This window comes from Mustela nigripes, chromosome 1, assembly GCF_022355385.1.
Source record: "Mustela nigripes isolate SB6536 chromosome 1, MUSNIG.SB6536, whole genome shotgun sequence".
In the NCBI taxonomy this organism is placed as follows: Eukaryota; Metazoa; Chordata; class Mammalia; order Carnivora; family Mustelidae; genus Mustela; species Mustela nigripes.
Window position 1 is genome coordinate 120,473,800 of NC_081557.1, and position 16,990 is coordinate 120,490,789.

The following is a 16,990-nucleotide window of genomic DNA, read 5'->3' on the forward strand; positions in this document are numbered from 1 at the left end:
ACCTAGGATCAATAGGCTTAGAACCCAAATAGTGGTCTCTAAATATCATTTCCAACTAAAAGGAACCAGTGCACTCTAAAGAAATCTCTGATTCAAACTTCAAGAATTTTAAGAAAATTCAGATTTTTAAGAAAAGAGTTTCTTTGGATCATACCAAAAAGCAAAGAAGCCATGACAGACTACTAGGGTAGTGTCAAAAACCAGGAGCTACCTTGAAGAGGCTCCCACTACCAAAGACAATGCTATTAGAGTGCCAGTAGGAAGAACAGTAACTGCAATGGATTGAAACACATCAAATATGTTAAATCCATGAGTTTATAATGATACTTTGGGGAAAAAAAAAAAGACTTCATTGATCACCTTTGAAGCATGCCTGGGAATCAACTCATTATCTTAAAAACTAATAAATACTGGAGAATGATCAAGAATTTATCCTGTCTTTCTTATATAAACTGTATAGGAGAGTAACTTTGTAGCCTAACAGTCAATAAGAAGTTGTTTCTGTTTATAAAGCATTCCAGCCCAGCTGAGAAATGAAGAATGACAGAATTAGAGTATCACCATTTTGCAAAATTTTAATGAAATTAACAATCTAGGAGAGGATCATGAATGGCTGCCAAAATTATAAAGAGTGACAACCAGATATTATGTGCCTAAGAAGTTTTCTTAAAAAAAAATCAAAAAAGGAGACAGAGGAACTTGGTAAACAAAACCACAGGGATGCAATCAGCAAAATAAAGACTATGGGAAACTCTACAGGGCAAACATATTGTAAGAGAAAAAGGAGAGAGGAAAGGGAAGAAGAAATTATATAATAAAAAACACTTAAGAGACATAACAGTTGAATGCAATATATGAATCCTGATTTGAAAAGCCACTATAAAAAAACTGAAATAATCAGAGTAATTTGAATTTACTAGAGAGTTGATGATATGGAGGAAGTGATAAAGATATGGTGCTTATATATTTTGAAAGAGTTTTACTTTTTAGAGGTAAATACAGAAATATTTATAGATGAAATTATGGTGTTTGAGATTTGCTTCAAAGTAACCCAGTTGGATTCGTAGTCATAAATGAAACAAAACTAGCTGTGAGTTGATAATTTTTGAAGCTGGATGATGGGTAATTGGTATATGGTATCCATTATACTATCTTATCTATATTTCTATAAAATTGAAATTATCTACAATAAAAGTTTTTTTTTTAAAGTCACAGTTTGAGTTTGGATAACATGAAGACTGGTTCAAACATGCTTTGCTCTTAATGAATCATAAAAGATACCAGCATTTTCAGCTTTTAGGTTCTGTGTTTCTTGTAGGATGTATCTCACTGCCAGCTTTCCCATACAACAGAAAATCTTTAATGAGGATGACAAAAGGAAACAAGAAATGGAGGCAAACATAAACAATCCCAAGAGTTTTTTCCTCTGATTATTCTTTAGCGGTCTGGTTTCTTTAAAAAACAAAAAAAAGTAGGGAAGCCTGGGTGGCTAAGTCAGTTTACTCTTTTTTTTTTTAATTAAAAATTTTTTTAATAAACATATAATGTTCTTTTATCCCCAGGGGTACAGGTCTGTGAATCGCCAGGTTTACACATTTCACAGCACTCATCATAGCATATACCTTCCCCAAAGTCCATATCCCCACCCACCTCTCCCGTACCTCCTCCCCTCCAGCAACCCTCTGTTTTTTGAGATCAAGTCTTTTACGGTTTTTCTCCCACCTGATCCCATCTTCTTTCATTTTTTTCTTTTCCTACCCCCCAAACCCCCCACATTGTGTCTCCACTTCCTCATATCAGGGAGATCATATGATAGTTGTCTTTCTCCGACTGATTTATTTCGCGAAGCATAATATCCTCTAGTTCCATCCACGCTGTCGCAAATGGCAAGATTTCATTTCTTTTGATGGCTGCATAGTATTCCATTGTGTATATATACCACATCTTCTTTATCCATTCATTTGTTGATGGACATCTAGGTTCTTTCCATAGTTTGGCTATTGTGGACATTGCTGCTATAAACATTTGGGTGCACGTGCCCCTTCGGAGCACGTTTGTATCTTTAGGATATATACCCAGTAGTGCAATCCCTGGGTCATAGGGTAGCTCTATTTTCAGTTTTTTGAGGAACCTCCACACTGTTTTCCAGAGTGGTTGCACCAGCTTGCATTCCCTAGGTGTCTTACTCTTAATTTCAGCTCAAGTCATGATCTCAGGGTAACAGGATCAAGCTCCGAATCAGGGACTACACTGGGCATGGAGCCCGCTTAAGATTCTCTCTACCACCCCCACATCTGACTTGAGTGTGTGGGTTCCCTCTCTCTCATTCTTTAAAAAGAAAAGAGTAGACAAGTGATCCATATTGTAAAGAGATGAATGCTTGTTCCACACACTAACTGAAGTTAATCAGGGTGATAGGCGATAAGGACTACTGCTTTGCATTCACACAGCACTTTAACTTTTCAGTTTTTACATATACATACCACTTACATTATTTGACCTTTTTTTTTTAAAGATTTTATTTATTTATTTGTCAGAGACAGAGAGAGAGAGCACAAGCAGGGGGAGTGGTAGGCAGAAGGAGAAGAGGGAGGGAGAAACAGGGGGAAAAGAAGCCTCCCCATTGAACGAGGAGCCCGATGTGGGACTCAATCCCAAGACCTTGGGATCATGACCTGAGCCAAAGGCAGATACTTAATCAACTGAGCCACCTAGGCATCCCATATCATTTGATCTTAACAACCTTATAAAATGGACAGTGAAAGACATTCACTTCCTAGAGGAAACCAACATAAAGAAGTTATAAAACTAGTTAGCAGCAAAATACAAAATTTCCTATCCCCATTTCACTAAACTGTGTCCTTCCTATCCAACTGTATTTAATTATCCAGTATACAGGGAAAGACAGTTCAGATCTCTTTCATTACCACTGCAGTCATAAATACCTGATAATGTGTGGTTGGTAAAGGTAGTTACTAACAATTTGTTGACAATTTGTTGTCCATGCTGGACAGCTCCCAAAAATTTACTTAGAAATTTGGATAGCTCAAAATGGTTTAGGAAACTCAGGAATGAGAAGTTTTATTTTGTTTTATTTTTTCCCTATCAAAAACCATTGGCAGGGGAAAAGATACCAAGTTAAGAACTCATAAAAATTTAGTGTGTATGTTTGTGTATAGATGAGTATGTTTTTGAAGGAAGAAAAAGAGAAATAATAAACACATTAGAAAAGATCTTTTCTTTTCCAACTTAATGACTTGAAACTTAACCCATTTATTTAAACATGTTCCAATTTCAATGAAAGTACAAAGAATCTTACACCTACAATGAAAGAACAGCCAACTGACTGACTGTGAATAATCATATTTGAAATAACCCAGATTTTGTATTTTCTCTCATCTGTGGTATCCTAGCTCACTATCATGTACTATTCTCTTCTGGGCACTCATTATGATTCACCAGATCAGTACAGGAATGAACCCAAAGCAGACTTGAAACATGGGAAAGCAGAATGATGCTAGCCCTAAGAAACTATCTTTCAACTCACCCTGTCCCACAGTGAACACTCAAAAATGTTCTTCAATTTGCTCCAACTACTTGCTCCTGGTAAAAGTTGACAGATACACTCTAAGATCAGAGATAAAGGGTGTCATCAGCAGATTCAAGTCCTTGTAAGGACCCAAGAATCCTCACTTCCATCTGGAAGGATGGAAACTGCTGAGTTTCCTGCCCTTTGCTATTACAGAAACTTTATACTCAAACTGTCTGACAATTCTGTCAGTGGCATCAGTGTCTTGATATGACAACCATGCAGCATTGTTTGCTTCAAAGAACTAGAGCTTTCTCTCAGAAAATATTGCCCACCTAGGTGCTCTCTCCTAATGTGTGGAATTTAAACAGAAGCAACCTTATTGCCAATAAAAGATCTAGACTACACATGCAACTCTAAGAGGAGGGTAGTGATAGCTTACTATGCCATTATTTTGAATGTCCCAAAAGCATACACCTAGGAATGCAAGTTCACTTGGAACAAATACATTATCTTTCTAGTACTTTCTCTTTAGGATCATTTAGAAATGGTAGTTGGAATAGAATCATCTGAAGTTAACCTACTGTGTGCCATACACTTTGCTAGCTACTTTATAAGTTTAATCCTAACAGGCCTTCGAGGTTTTTTGTTATTTACTGCCTTTTCACAAATGAAACCAAGGCTAAGGAAATTGTTAAGTGACTTGCTCAAAGTTCAAAGCTACTACGAAGCAGAGATAAAAGAACCCAAATCAGTTCAAATATCTTGGTAACTTGCTTCTTAGTACCCTATTTGCTTTCTAAAGGAGTTATACTGACATAATGATACTAAAAACAAAGGTATTCCTACTTCAATTGTTTTGTAAGAGAATTGATGGGTTCAATACACAGTAAGGACTACTATGTCCAGAACCAAATTAATGTATTAAACCAATATCCATTTTTGTATCCTAATCTGATAGTCTATACCAAATCTCTTTACCAGTTAGACCTTATATAGTTAGAAGAGCAGAAAATGTTTTGTTCAACCGCTCTAGTAGTCTGGAATATATAAGATACCTTTCACATTTCAAAATCTATAATCATCTTTCTACAAATTTTCCCAGACACATTTATGTTAGTTTACTTGGAAGTAATGAATCTTTGGTTTTTGCCATAAAATGAAGCATTCTAAAACATATAGGCTTCAATGTGCTGAAAGCACTGTAACAATAGATTACAGACTAAACTACAAAACATTATCGTATAATTATTAGCTCCACTTTACAAGCAAAGAAACTATGGTAAGAAAGTTCACATAACTTGCCTAAAGTAATACAGCTAGAAAGTGGTAAAGCTAGAATTCAAACCCAGGTTTGTATAACTCCAAAGCCTATGCTTCCTATTGTCACTACCTGCTGCCTCCTAGCTCCTATCTGGTAAACATATTATCCTTGTTCACAATTCTAAAACCTCTGTAGAAATGCATGCACACTTAATTAAACCTATTGTTCACTATAGCCATTAATTTGTCATAGTTTCTAAAGTAAAATAATTAAAAAGTTACCTGAAAAATTACCATTAGAAAAATTCAGGTAAGACAACATATTTTTGCAAAGTTGGGAGAGGTCAAGGGCAGAAAATTTATACCACCAAACCTTTTTTGTTTACCAGGAGTTATAATTCTTAAATTGATGTGATGGTAAAGCCAAAAATTTTTTTTTAAATTTTAAGAATATTCAAATACCATAAACCCCCAGCCTAAAGGCTGAACAAAGAACTTACTTTACAAGATCACCTTCCCGTCAATAAGTAAGGGCTGAACTATGACTATTATTATATTCTACTCTTTATCTGAGGTTTTATCATCAGCCAAACAGAAAAAATGTAATCATATCATAACTGGACAATTTTAAACTTCTGAATGGCTATTATCTTCCATGTCCCAGTGTTTCATATTTCTTTATAAAAGCATATCAAAAAATAGGTCAAGAGTAACATTCCCCAAACATGAATTCCTCAATCTACTAGAGTCGAGTCTAAATATGTAACTTCTTAATGTAGAAGATATAGTTTAAAATAACATTCTTCTGGTTTTTTTTGTCAGACACATTCATTAGATTAGTTAATAACACAATATAAGAATCACTGTCTAGGATATGTCAAATAATAGATCAAGTCTTACCTCCATTGCTAAAGCTGCTGTCTGTTGGTCATAGTGATTCAGAAGATTAGGCATGAAGGTAGTATTATAAGGCAAATCTTGGCACATCCTCAAGGTAATGGGTTCACAAGAAAACAAACTGTGCCCACCTATATGTCCCACAAACATAGTCAACGGCCAAAAGTAGAAGACGATCCGACTCATAGCCATCCTTCCTGGATCTGAATGAGATTTGGTTGATCAGGCCTACTCAATAAGGATTTTAGATCTTTATATACCTGCAGGTCTCAGCTTGAAAGTATTTCTTCTATATCTTACTATTAAGTTCTTCAAACAGTTAAATACTCTTTGCACCGTCAGAGGTTTGTTAGCTTGGTCTCACAAAAGGCATTTGTTTTTGGTTTCACAATACGGGAAAATGACATCATCTTGTCTCTTCTTTTCATTTTATTACATAGGGCACATTTGGCCAACATATCAAGTTGATCAACCACATTCCCAAACAACAGATTCCATCTTAGGAGAAGAGCTATTTCTTCCTTGATTGAAATATCTGAGAAGTATTTTTTTAAATGAGAGATATTAGTAATTTCCTCTCAAAATATTGTAGACTTGATATTAAAGTCTTCGATGAGTTCAGTAAAGTTGCAGGATACAAAATCAATACACAAAAGTCAGTTGTGTTTCCGTACACCAACAATGAACTAAGAGAGAGAGAAATAAAGAAAACAATCTTTGATGACAGATATCAATCACACTGACCTCACAGATAAAATACATGGTTATTTCAGAAACATGGTATAGTTTTTCTACTTTATCATTTATGCGACAGAAATACTAAAACAATCCTTAACCAGAATTTAAAGGCAAAACTTCTTCCTTCAATTGTTAATATAACATATAGTTTAAGTTCTTATCTAGAATGGCAGTTTTTCCTTTGTCACAAGCTATAATTGATCCATTTTGAAAAGTTTATGCTGTTGTCATAAATTTAAATATCTGCCATACTTAGACAAATAAAATCTTTAAATATATGCCATATTTATAACCAAAATTACTGAATTTAAAATTTGTATCTGTTTTAATCATTAATAGTGCATTTTTATATTAACTGACGTGGCAGAAGGTATCTGCGAAAACAGTGAAATATACATAAGTTGAAAGATACGAATTCAAGTCCCTTACTAGCTGTGTAAGTATAAACATATCATTTAACTTCTCTGAACTCAGAATTTTTCTTTCTGAAAATACTCTCTCTCTCTGATAAGGATGATATGTGAGTGAATTATGAGATAATATATGTAAAAGTACTTTATAAAATGGTAAAGTAGCACCAAACATTAGATAATTTTATCACTAAATTACACTTATACAAGGGCGATCTCCATCAACCAATATTGAACTGGCAAACAGAATGTTCTAAAAGTACTATCAAGAAATTTTTCCAACATTATATCATCTTTTCAGATAGTGCAAAAGCAGTATCATAGATGTAGAAATATTTGACTAACAAATGTTTCATTGTATAGCCAGGCTGCAGAGAATAAAAAAATCCCCCCCCCCGCCCCCAAAAAATCACAGCAAGAATAGGAATGATTCTCAGTTACAGTTTTCAGTAAACTTTAGATTCTTCTCACTTGCCCCTACTTTTCCAGGGGCAAGAATACCTATCTTATTTGGGGCTGAGAGGGTGTGGGCAGACTGAAAGGTAGGTCTGGCAGGAAAAAAGCATTTACTAAGTTATGATACTTTCATTTGGCTTAATAATGATGTTAAATTTCATTTTGTTTTATATACATTGGTTATTTCTGTGTTTGTTGTGAAGAGCCTATGTTCAAAACACATGAGTTCAGATTCACAAACTCTCAGAGACCCAAGTAAATACTAAAGCTTACCACGACAGCTTAGACTTTGAGACCTGGACCCTTTTTAGTGAAGCAGGGAAAGAAACTGTCCTTTGTTCACTATCAATGCTTGGGACTGCTGCATCCCAAGCTTTAGTTACTAAGCAGAAAAAACTATTTGGAGAAAATAAAGCAGTTGCTGAATCTTTCCAATTTCTTCCTCTAGTACATGATATTGAGTGGTGGAAGGGAAAAGGAAAGTCTAGGAATTGGGAATACTAAAAAAATTGAATTAGAAACACTTAAGTTATGAGCAATCCCTGCCCCAAATGACTATTCTCTGTGCAAAATCTCTAAGTCAGAGATCTTTGCGACAGCTTTTTGGCCTGCCATATTTTTTTCCTCCTTCAAGCTGGCCCCAGAAATGTGAGGTCTGGTTACAGAAAACTGGTAGTAAACACAGTCGTTTATATTTAAGCTTAATTATATGCAACACAGTAACAATTATGCATATCATTAAATATGTGTCAAATAACTACTGAAAGCTTTACTTGGTTACAGTATTAAAATATCCATGTAAATTCAGTTTTTGTAGTTTATTGCTTAGGCAGCATGTTCACCTGCTTTCAACTTAAAAAAATAAAAAACTAAAGAGAACATTGCTCCTTTTTTGAACATGTACATAACACCAACAATTTTTCAAATTTCATTTAGACGAATTTTTTTTAAGATTTTATTTATCTATTTGAGAGAGAGTGCATAAGCAGGGGGCGTGGGAGAGGGAGAAGCAGGCTCCCTGATGAAGAGGGAGCCCAACGCAGGGCTTGATCCAAGGACCCTGAGATCATTTCCTGAGCCAAAGGCAGATGCTTGCTTAACTGACTGAGCTACCCAGGTGCTATTAGACGAATTTTTCAAACAGGTATTTCAAATTTATGGTTCAAAGAAGACTATCATATAAAAGAAGGAATGAGAACTATCTCATTGGGTTTTTAAAACTAGATGACACCCCCTTATACTTCTCCCTACTTTACTTTAAATTAGTCCTTTTCCTCCTATACAAGTGAAGCTTCCTACTGTCTTTAAAAAGTTTCCTTTATGCACTACAACACCCAAATTACCATGTATCAAAACACTTCTGGAAAATCTATTGTTAGGCTAGAGTAGGATGAAAATCTTAGTACTTTAAGACTATAGTTTATGATTATTGAAATAAAAAGTGAATTCAGGGGGCACCTGGGTGGCTCAGTGGGTTAAAGCCTCTGCCTTCAGCTCAGGTCATGGTCCCAGGGTCCTGGGATCGAGCCCTGCATTGGGCTCTCTGCTCAGCGGGGAGCCTGCTTCCTCCTCTCTCTGCCTGCCTCTCCACTTACTTGTGATTTCTGTCAAATAAATAAATAAAATCTTAAAAAAAAAAAAAAGTGAATTCAGTGAGACAAAAAGAAAATAAGGCAGTAAAAATCTTAAAAGAATATGTTTCCTCCAAATGAGAGGCTCTCTAATTTTAACGTGTAGTGGTAGATTCATGGATCCCCTTAGAGGTCTAAGAAATTTGAAACTCTGGAGAACGAACTACATTCTAATGGTCACCTCAGGTACTGTAACAAATGGTCTGTAAGTCACGTTTTGAGAAATTCTACCCTAAAACCAAGTAATTTAAAGAGAATAGCTATATTTAAATATTATACGCTTAGCAAAAGTAATACCTAAAACAAATTTAAAAAATAAAAGCAGATAAAGAATAACACTTTAATAGAAAAATGGGAAAAGGACATAAATTTACGAATGAGTTACAAATAACCAACAAACACACAAAAATATTTGACTTTACTAATAATGAAAAAAATGCAAATATGAGAGAACACTTTTGCCAATCTGACAGGCAGAAATAACAAATGAAAGAACACAGTATGGGAGAGGATGCAGAAAAGAGAACATTTTCAACATTCCAATAACTGGTTTACAGCTGGTATTTTAAAAATGGCTACTTACCTCAAAAGCCCTTAAAATGTGCACAATTTGATGTAACAAATCTATAATTTATTCTACATAAACACACAAGTACACATGATGCATAATCAAAATGAGAGTAACACTCTATAGAATAAAAAACTAGAAATAACCTAAGTCTACCAATAAGGGATTCATTAAAAAAAAAAAAAGTAGGGAAGGAAATAATGAAACAAGATAGGATTGGGAGGGAGACAAACTATAAAAGACTCTTAATCTCGCAAAACAAACTAAGGATTGCTGGGGGGTGGGAAGGTTGGGTTATGGACACTGGGGAGGGGATATGCTACGGTGAGTGCTGTGAAATGTGTAAGCCTGATGATTCACAGACGTGTACCCCTGGGGCTAATAATACATTGTATGTTAATAAAAATAATTGTTTTAAAAAAACAAAAACAAAAAACAAAATATACACACTATGGTATAACCACATGGTGGAATATTATATAGTCAGTAACAACACACTAAGTAAAAAATAAAATTAAAACAATTTTCTAAATAGCATACATGTCCTATTTCAGTCAAAAAATATATACACAGAATAAAACCATTTCAACTGCTTAAATATATTATAAATGCTCTGAGATTTAACAGAAGAACCTATGGAACATTATTCTGTATATGGAATAATTAACTCTGCTAAACCTCCCAATGTGTGCTGACTAGCTAACAAGAATAAATACTAGTTGAATCACTGATTTATTGGCTGCTAATTAAGGAACAAGCAAAGGAACACTCTAATGCCCTACTGCAGGTAGTAAGGAAAGCCAAAAAGTGATGATCAATTTCGTTTGAGTAAAAACTGGTTTTCAGTACTGAAAAAAATCAGATCACTGATCAGCTGAATCAAACAGTGTGCACATTTTAAAAGAACTTTTGATATGCATTCCAAATCGCTCTTCAATAACAATGAGATACTGCTTCTAAACAGGACTGTGTGGATAGCAAAAAGTCATTTTTCCTAAGGTAGAGTCATCTACGGAAAAGCTATAAGTTGAAGCTCCAGATCTGCAGGAAATAGAGAAAATCCTGGACCCCATGAGGTCCTGCCAAAATATACCAACTCATTAAATAAAGGTTAACAGTCATTTTGGCATTCTTACTGAGATTATACTGTTTACTAGTAGAATCTGCAGCATCTCAGATAAATAAAGGGACCTGCTGAGTGAACATAACTGGAGCAAACAACTTCAGGGGCCAGGGGCCATCAAAAAGTGAGTGACATGGCAACAGCTATTCATGCCCTACTTGTGGGAGGAGAGGCACACTCACTTCTCCATACAGCAATGTGGAAAACTAAGTTGTCTGATTATCATTCCATCAGAAAACAAAAGGTCTAGATACATCTAATTTTTATAAATGTATAATATTAGGAATCTGATACTCCCTAATTACCAGTTAAATTGTAAAAGCCCTTAAAATAAAATAAGCTGAGTATTTGTCCCGAAAAAAAGCAATAAAGGGGTAGGAGATTCAATCTCGGAAGACTTTCTCCAGGCTAGCTGCAAAACCAGACCCAAAGCACTTAGGTGGGAAAAGCAGGAGGTGGCAACTGTGAAGAGGAAAGCAGGCTGAATCCTGAAGAAAGACTGACAAAGTAGGTCCTGGGGCTATCAAGAGGGTCCTGCAAAAGATTAGGTTCAGTAATTCTATTCCAATTCATACTTTTTGTACAGAAAATGATCCATTTCATCATTCTTGGTTTAGATTTAATTTTCTCGACATCTTATAAACAACATTTTGCATTTCAAATTCAGAAATACTATCCGAAGGCTGCCTCACACACAATGGCTACAGTCGGAACAGGGGCGATATTCTTTTGTCTTCTTTCAGTTTTCCAAAAATGCACCGCAAGGGCTAGCAATGACTACCTCTAAATAATGAAGTTTCTTATTGTAAGAGAAACAAAATATACACTCAGAGCATAGTCACTGTTCTAAGTGTAACTTTCCTTTTCCTAAAATCCACGTGTTCTCTGGCCTTTTGTTTTCCACATCTTATTACATAAAAAATGAATGTATTCACAAAATTTTGTTTCCTGGTTGCTAAGTTTATATAGCTTCATATTTAATTCATAGGGCCTAGATTCCTATTAATCTCTGAATGAGGATCTCTTTCTGCTCTATGTCATCTGTCTAATTTTTAAAGTCCATCTGGGCATCTACCTACTACCACAAATAACCTAATCATCCAATGTGTTGAGTGATGATAAGGTTTATTAAAAAAAAAAGGAAAAACAAACACATCTAGGATCAAATTAAAATGAATGATAGGCATCAAAATCCACCTCACTTTACAAATTAAAGATTACTTTTAAGACTAAAGAAACCAGAAGATCTTTTAACAAAAGATCTGAAAACAAAAATGGAAAGTTAATTGGTTATCTGAGTGGCTCAGTAGGTGGAGCACGTGACTCTTAATTTGTGCTGGGTGATGTGAGTTTGAGCCCCACACTGGGTGTAGGGGTTACTTTAAAAAACAAAATCTTCAGGGCGCCTGGGTGGCTCAGTGGGTTAAGCCGCTGCCTTCGGCTCAGGTCATGATCTCAGGGTCCTGGGATCGAGTCCCACATCGGGCTCTCTGCTCAGCGGGGAGCCTGCGTCCTCCTCTCACTCTCTGCCTGCCTCTCTGCCTACCTGTGATCTCTCTCTGTCAAATAAATAAATAAAACTTTTAAAAAAAAAATAAAAAAAAGAAAAAAAAAAAAAAAAAAAACAAAATCTTCAGGGACACCTGGGTGGCTCAGCGGGTAAAAGCCTCTGCCTTTGGCTCAGGTCATGATCTCAGAGTCCTGGGATGGAACCTCACATCAGGCTTTCTGCTCCGCAGGAAGTCGGCTTCCTCCTTTCTCTCTGCCTGCCTCTCTGCCTACTTGTGATCTCTGTCTGTCAAATAAAGAAATAAAATCTTAAAAATAAATAAATAAATAAATAAATAAAACCAAAAAAACCCAAATCTTCAAAACACCAAAATGGAAAGTTCAAGGATGGCCAGATTCTGAACTTTAAAAAAAATAATAATTTTGGATTGAAATTCCAGCCCAGTTTTCCCTTTCCAATTAAGATCTACTCATCAGAAAATCCCCTAACATCAAACCCAACTTTTTCCCTTAGCAAGTATATGCTTTGACTGTAAAATTATTTCAGAGAGATAAAATCTGGAAATCAGGATTTTGTTGTTGTTGTTCTGAGCTCACTAGCCTAGTTAAATACTTCATTCCTTGGATCCACCAAAAGTGTCAATAGTTCTTAGCAAAATGAAGTGAAAAGCACTTTGATGCAATCATCAGTTGAAACTCCTCCCTAGTCAGTGAAGAGTTCTTACTCTTTCCTCAAATCTTTATTGCAGAATTTCAACATTTACCAAATCACTCTTTTTATTTGCATTATTGGTCTTTTCACGGGAAGCTACAGCTTTAAGCAACCAAAGTTGTAGAGTTTTAGGAGTAAAAAAAAAACAACCATGAGGCCAACCATCACTCTCTTCTGTGAAAGGTAAAGATGTAAGAACTGTTTCCTACCACGTTTCCTAAAGAAAACAGAGTAAGAGAAGCCTAACATCAACAAACTAATAAGCTCAATTACTTTTGCGTATACAATCTTATAGTTTTACTAACAAACTAATATGAAATTTAAGACAGGTAGAGTTTTTCCTGAAATGGGAAACAGAGGACTTAAAAACTCCTTTTTCCTTTCCCAATGACAAAGCCTTCCACACTGTACTATACAAAGGAAGAATGTGCACTTTATTAAATTCCTCTCAACATTCCCTACTTCAATTATCTCAATCATGGAACTCTCAAGAAAAATCTACCTAAATATTCAAAGCACAAAATAAAGCTCAAAAGAATATCGTAGCTAAGATGAGGAAAAGAATGAAAGGGCCCAACAGTCATTCCTTCTACTATTAATGGGACGCTGTTATAGATTTAGGAGAGGTGAAAAGGTAGAGAATATTAGTAAGCGGATGAGATAAATAAAAAATATTAAGAAAGAGAAGGTAGGATGGTAGGTTTTATTCTCTTGATAGTTTCAAAACATTTGGCAGGTAGAGGAGGAACGTGTTATTTTACTAAATAAAAGGCAAGAGGGTAAGAGAACGGGTGCATCTTTTTTTTTTTTAATTGACAGAGAGAGACAGCTAGAGAGGGAACTATATTTTATCTTCAACTCCATCCCTTCAAGCCCACCCATTAAGCTTTCACGCCTCTTTCCTACTTTCCCTAACTCTGAATCTTTTTACCCTTAGCTGTGGCTTGGTAGTTCATGTAAATGACCTCGTCCCCACCCCACCCCCCAAGAAGATAGTACTGATTTGCTTAAAAGTATGGATGTGAAGCAGTATCTTGCTTCTTAATAACAGAACTAAGAATTTATCTATTCCTCACACTGTCAGCACACCACTGAAGACTAAAAGGCTGAAGAGGGAGGTAGCATCCCTCATGTTAGTCAGGTCTTTGTTTCCTTGCTTTGCAGTATTGGCTTTGCAAAGTAACCCAATTCCTGTAAATAAACATTACAGTCTATCAAAAGCACTTTTTTAAAATAAGATTTTGTTTGGATACTTTTATACAGCAGTCATTTTTATAGGCATTGGGTCTGGTCTGCTGCTGCATCTGCCCAATTTCAGAAGAAAACCAAAATTCAAAATACCATTTTAATTCTGGGCAAAAAATTGGACCTCTTTTATTGGGTGGATACTTTTCAACTTCACATCTATCCCACAGCTAAATTAAAGGCACGCGCTTTTGTTCTTTAATAAAAAGAAAAGAAAAAAGAAAGAAAGAGAGAGAGAGAGAGAAAAGGGAGAGGGGGAGAAGCCCTCGTTCTCCTACAGAAGAGCACCTAACTCCAAGACTCCTGAGATTTAACGAGCTTCTGGGAAGATGTTAAAATGTCCTGAAATGCTTTTACAGCACCTTCATTTGAGAGGCCGTCTATTAATTACCCAGCAGTACCCTCACGGCAAATACACATTAGCATAAAAGAGGGCAGCGGGGGAGGCATCTGAGAGGCAGTGCAGACTTTGGAAACTGATGGGATGGAGGGGACAACTTTTAGGCACTGGAAATAAGAGGTCGGCCAAATGCTGAAACAACATCCAGGCAAGGGGCAATTCTAACGTGGGTCTCGGGCCGGCCCCAAGCACCCCGGGCGCCGGAGCCCGAGATGTATTGTCCTCCTCCCCCCACCCCCTCGGCCGCCGCGTCCTCCACCCACTCTCCCCCGAGCGCCACGCGCCCCCGCGGCGCCGACCCAGGGAGTGGGCGCCCAGCCCAGACACCCTCCTCCGCCCAGGGTTTGGGCGGAGGGTGGCCGAGAGGGAGCCGCGGTCCACACTCGCACAGGTTGCCCAGCGCGGGCTTAGGATGCAGAGGGTTAATAATCTCCCAGGCATCTGCCCATCTCAACCTGCACCCCAAAGTCGGCTCCTCCGCACCCCTTCGGCGCGCTGTGGGTCCCGAGGAGCCCCTCCGACCCCCGCCACAGCCTGGCGCCGAAGGCTTTTGTTTTGGCCGCGACGAGAATAACGATCCCTGAGGAGGAGGTGCCGGAGCTGCTGGTGGCTCCTCAGCACAGGGTTAGGCAGAGGAACGGGCAGCCGCGGCGGCACCTCCTCATTCCCCACACTGCCCGCGCCCTTTCCCAGCCAAGCCAGCCGGGCAGCCGCACGCCTCGTCGCTCACCTCACACCTCGGGGGTCGGCCTCCAAGGAGGCTGCAGCGCCGGCCCAGGGCGGCCGCGGGTCCCTAAGGTAAACGGAGCCAGCGAGGACCAACAGCGCGCGCCGCCTCAGAGCGAACGCGAGCTTTCGGGAGCGCCGGGGCGCGCGGCCGAGGGAGCGAGCGCGCGCGCGCACGCACGACGCAGGCGCGCTGCGCACCCTCGGCTGAACGCTCCCATTTTGGGCCCCGCTGAGAGGTCCCGCTCAACAAACCTGCACCGGCTTGTTCTCTGCGCCGTGGGGTGACGCCTTGCGCTGTCCTGCTCTGGCGGCGATCTTTCGAACTCTGCAATCGTTTCTTTTAAATGCACTCAGTCCTCTTTGCAAAACCTTCCCTGCCCTGCTGAGAAAACGCGGCGACTCTCATCACCCGAGCCCGGGATGCTATCTATCATCGCAAGACGACCAAAACCTGTTCTGAGAACGAGTGTGCTGACCTAGGGACTCGGGGATCGGAGGTGTCAGGAGTAGGGTTACAGATGTTGAGGGTGGCGCTGGTTGTAGATGGGATTGGGTATCTGGCCTGTTGCAGAACTTCATGCTTAAACAACAGAGCAGACTGGAGACCTTCCTGGCAACGGTTTATACTCCCGTGGCCAACACCTTAAGTGCACAGGTGGACTTTGTGGTTGTTGCTAGCATTCTCCCATCTTTTTCTCCGTAGAAAATGTTTCCCCTTTCTTCTTCTACATAAACCATTTCAGAAAGAATTCTTAAAGATCATCGAAACCCAATCTCTCATTTTTCAGATGAGGAAAAAGAACGCTCAGAAAGGTTGCGTGACTTTCCCACAGTCACGCAGCTTTTTAAGGGGAGTCTGGATTCATTCAAAGCCAAGGCTGTTCTTTTACTACATTGTACCTACCTTTCTTTCTCTTCCTTTTCCTCCCTTTGCAAGCTAGACGTCATAGGCATCATTTTGTTCTGTTGATAGCCCATGGTCTTAAGTAATACTGATCCTGTTGCCCAACAACGTGAATATACTTGCCACTACACAACTGTACACTTAAAACAATGGTTAAAATGGTAAATTTTATGTTAAGTGTATTTTACCACAATTTTTAAAAGGTGCTCAATAAGTGTTAAATAAATAATGAGTATTGAGCTTAGATAGTCACAAATACAGTTTAATATCAGCTGTTGAGCTGTGGGAAAAAGCATAATAAATGAGATCTGAAGTGACATTTCAATTTTCTTAATAAACACTTGAGCAGTAACAGTTTGTTTGTTTTAAGTAATACTGATCCTTCAGCTGATTCTAAGCAAGCCAGTGTGTTCTGTTGAGCCAACACTGCCTTTTCTGAGGGTGAGTGAGGAGGCAAATATATATGAAAATCTGTGTGTGCTTGCTTTATGTATTTCCAGATTTCTTGTACCTACAGAACCTCTGGAAGTGTGCAGCTAGTGTGTTTTTATGAAATTTGCACACCATCCCATGAAAACTGTCAGGTATAGGACATATCATAGCTCACGTGAGAAGGTGGGAGTGATTGATAAATTATCACTGCATGTATCAACATGATTAAATCTCAGAAATAACACACTGAAAAAAGTGAAGTACAAGATATGTAAATTATGGTGTCTCTTTAAAAACACATAGCCATATTGTGAATGCTTATACATAAAAAGCAGAAAAAATTGATAGGTATGCTACACACCAGTTGCATAGATAGTGATTACCTCTACACAGGCAGAGAAATCTGTAAAGTACACAAAAGGGGCTTCGACTGTTAATCACACA

At 37.9% G+C, this 16,990-nt stretch overlaps 1 protein-coding gene across 1 annotated transcript in view; it reads right to left on the bottom strand.

Moving 5' to 3' along the window:
- Positions 1-15,351, bottom strand: part of FZD3 (frizzled class receptor 3) — a 90,199-nt gene extending 74,848 nt beyond the window's left edge. Inside the window, exons 1-2 of the mRNA XM_059393445.1 lie at positions 15,212-15,351; positions 5,693-6,375 (exon numbers count right to left, since the gene is read on the bottom strand). Of these exons, the coding sequence (XP_059249428.1) occupies positions 5,693-5,881 (189 nt within the window). The 5' untranslated portion in view covers positions 5,882-6,375; positions 15,212-15,351. The remainder of the gene's footprint in view (positions 1-5,692; positions 6,376-15,211) is intronic.
- Positions 15,352-16,990: the final 1,639 nt, after the last annotated feature.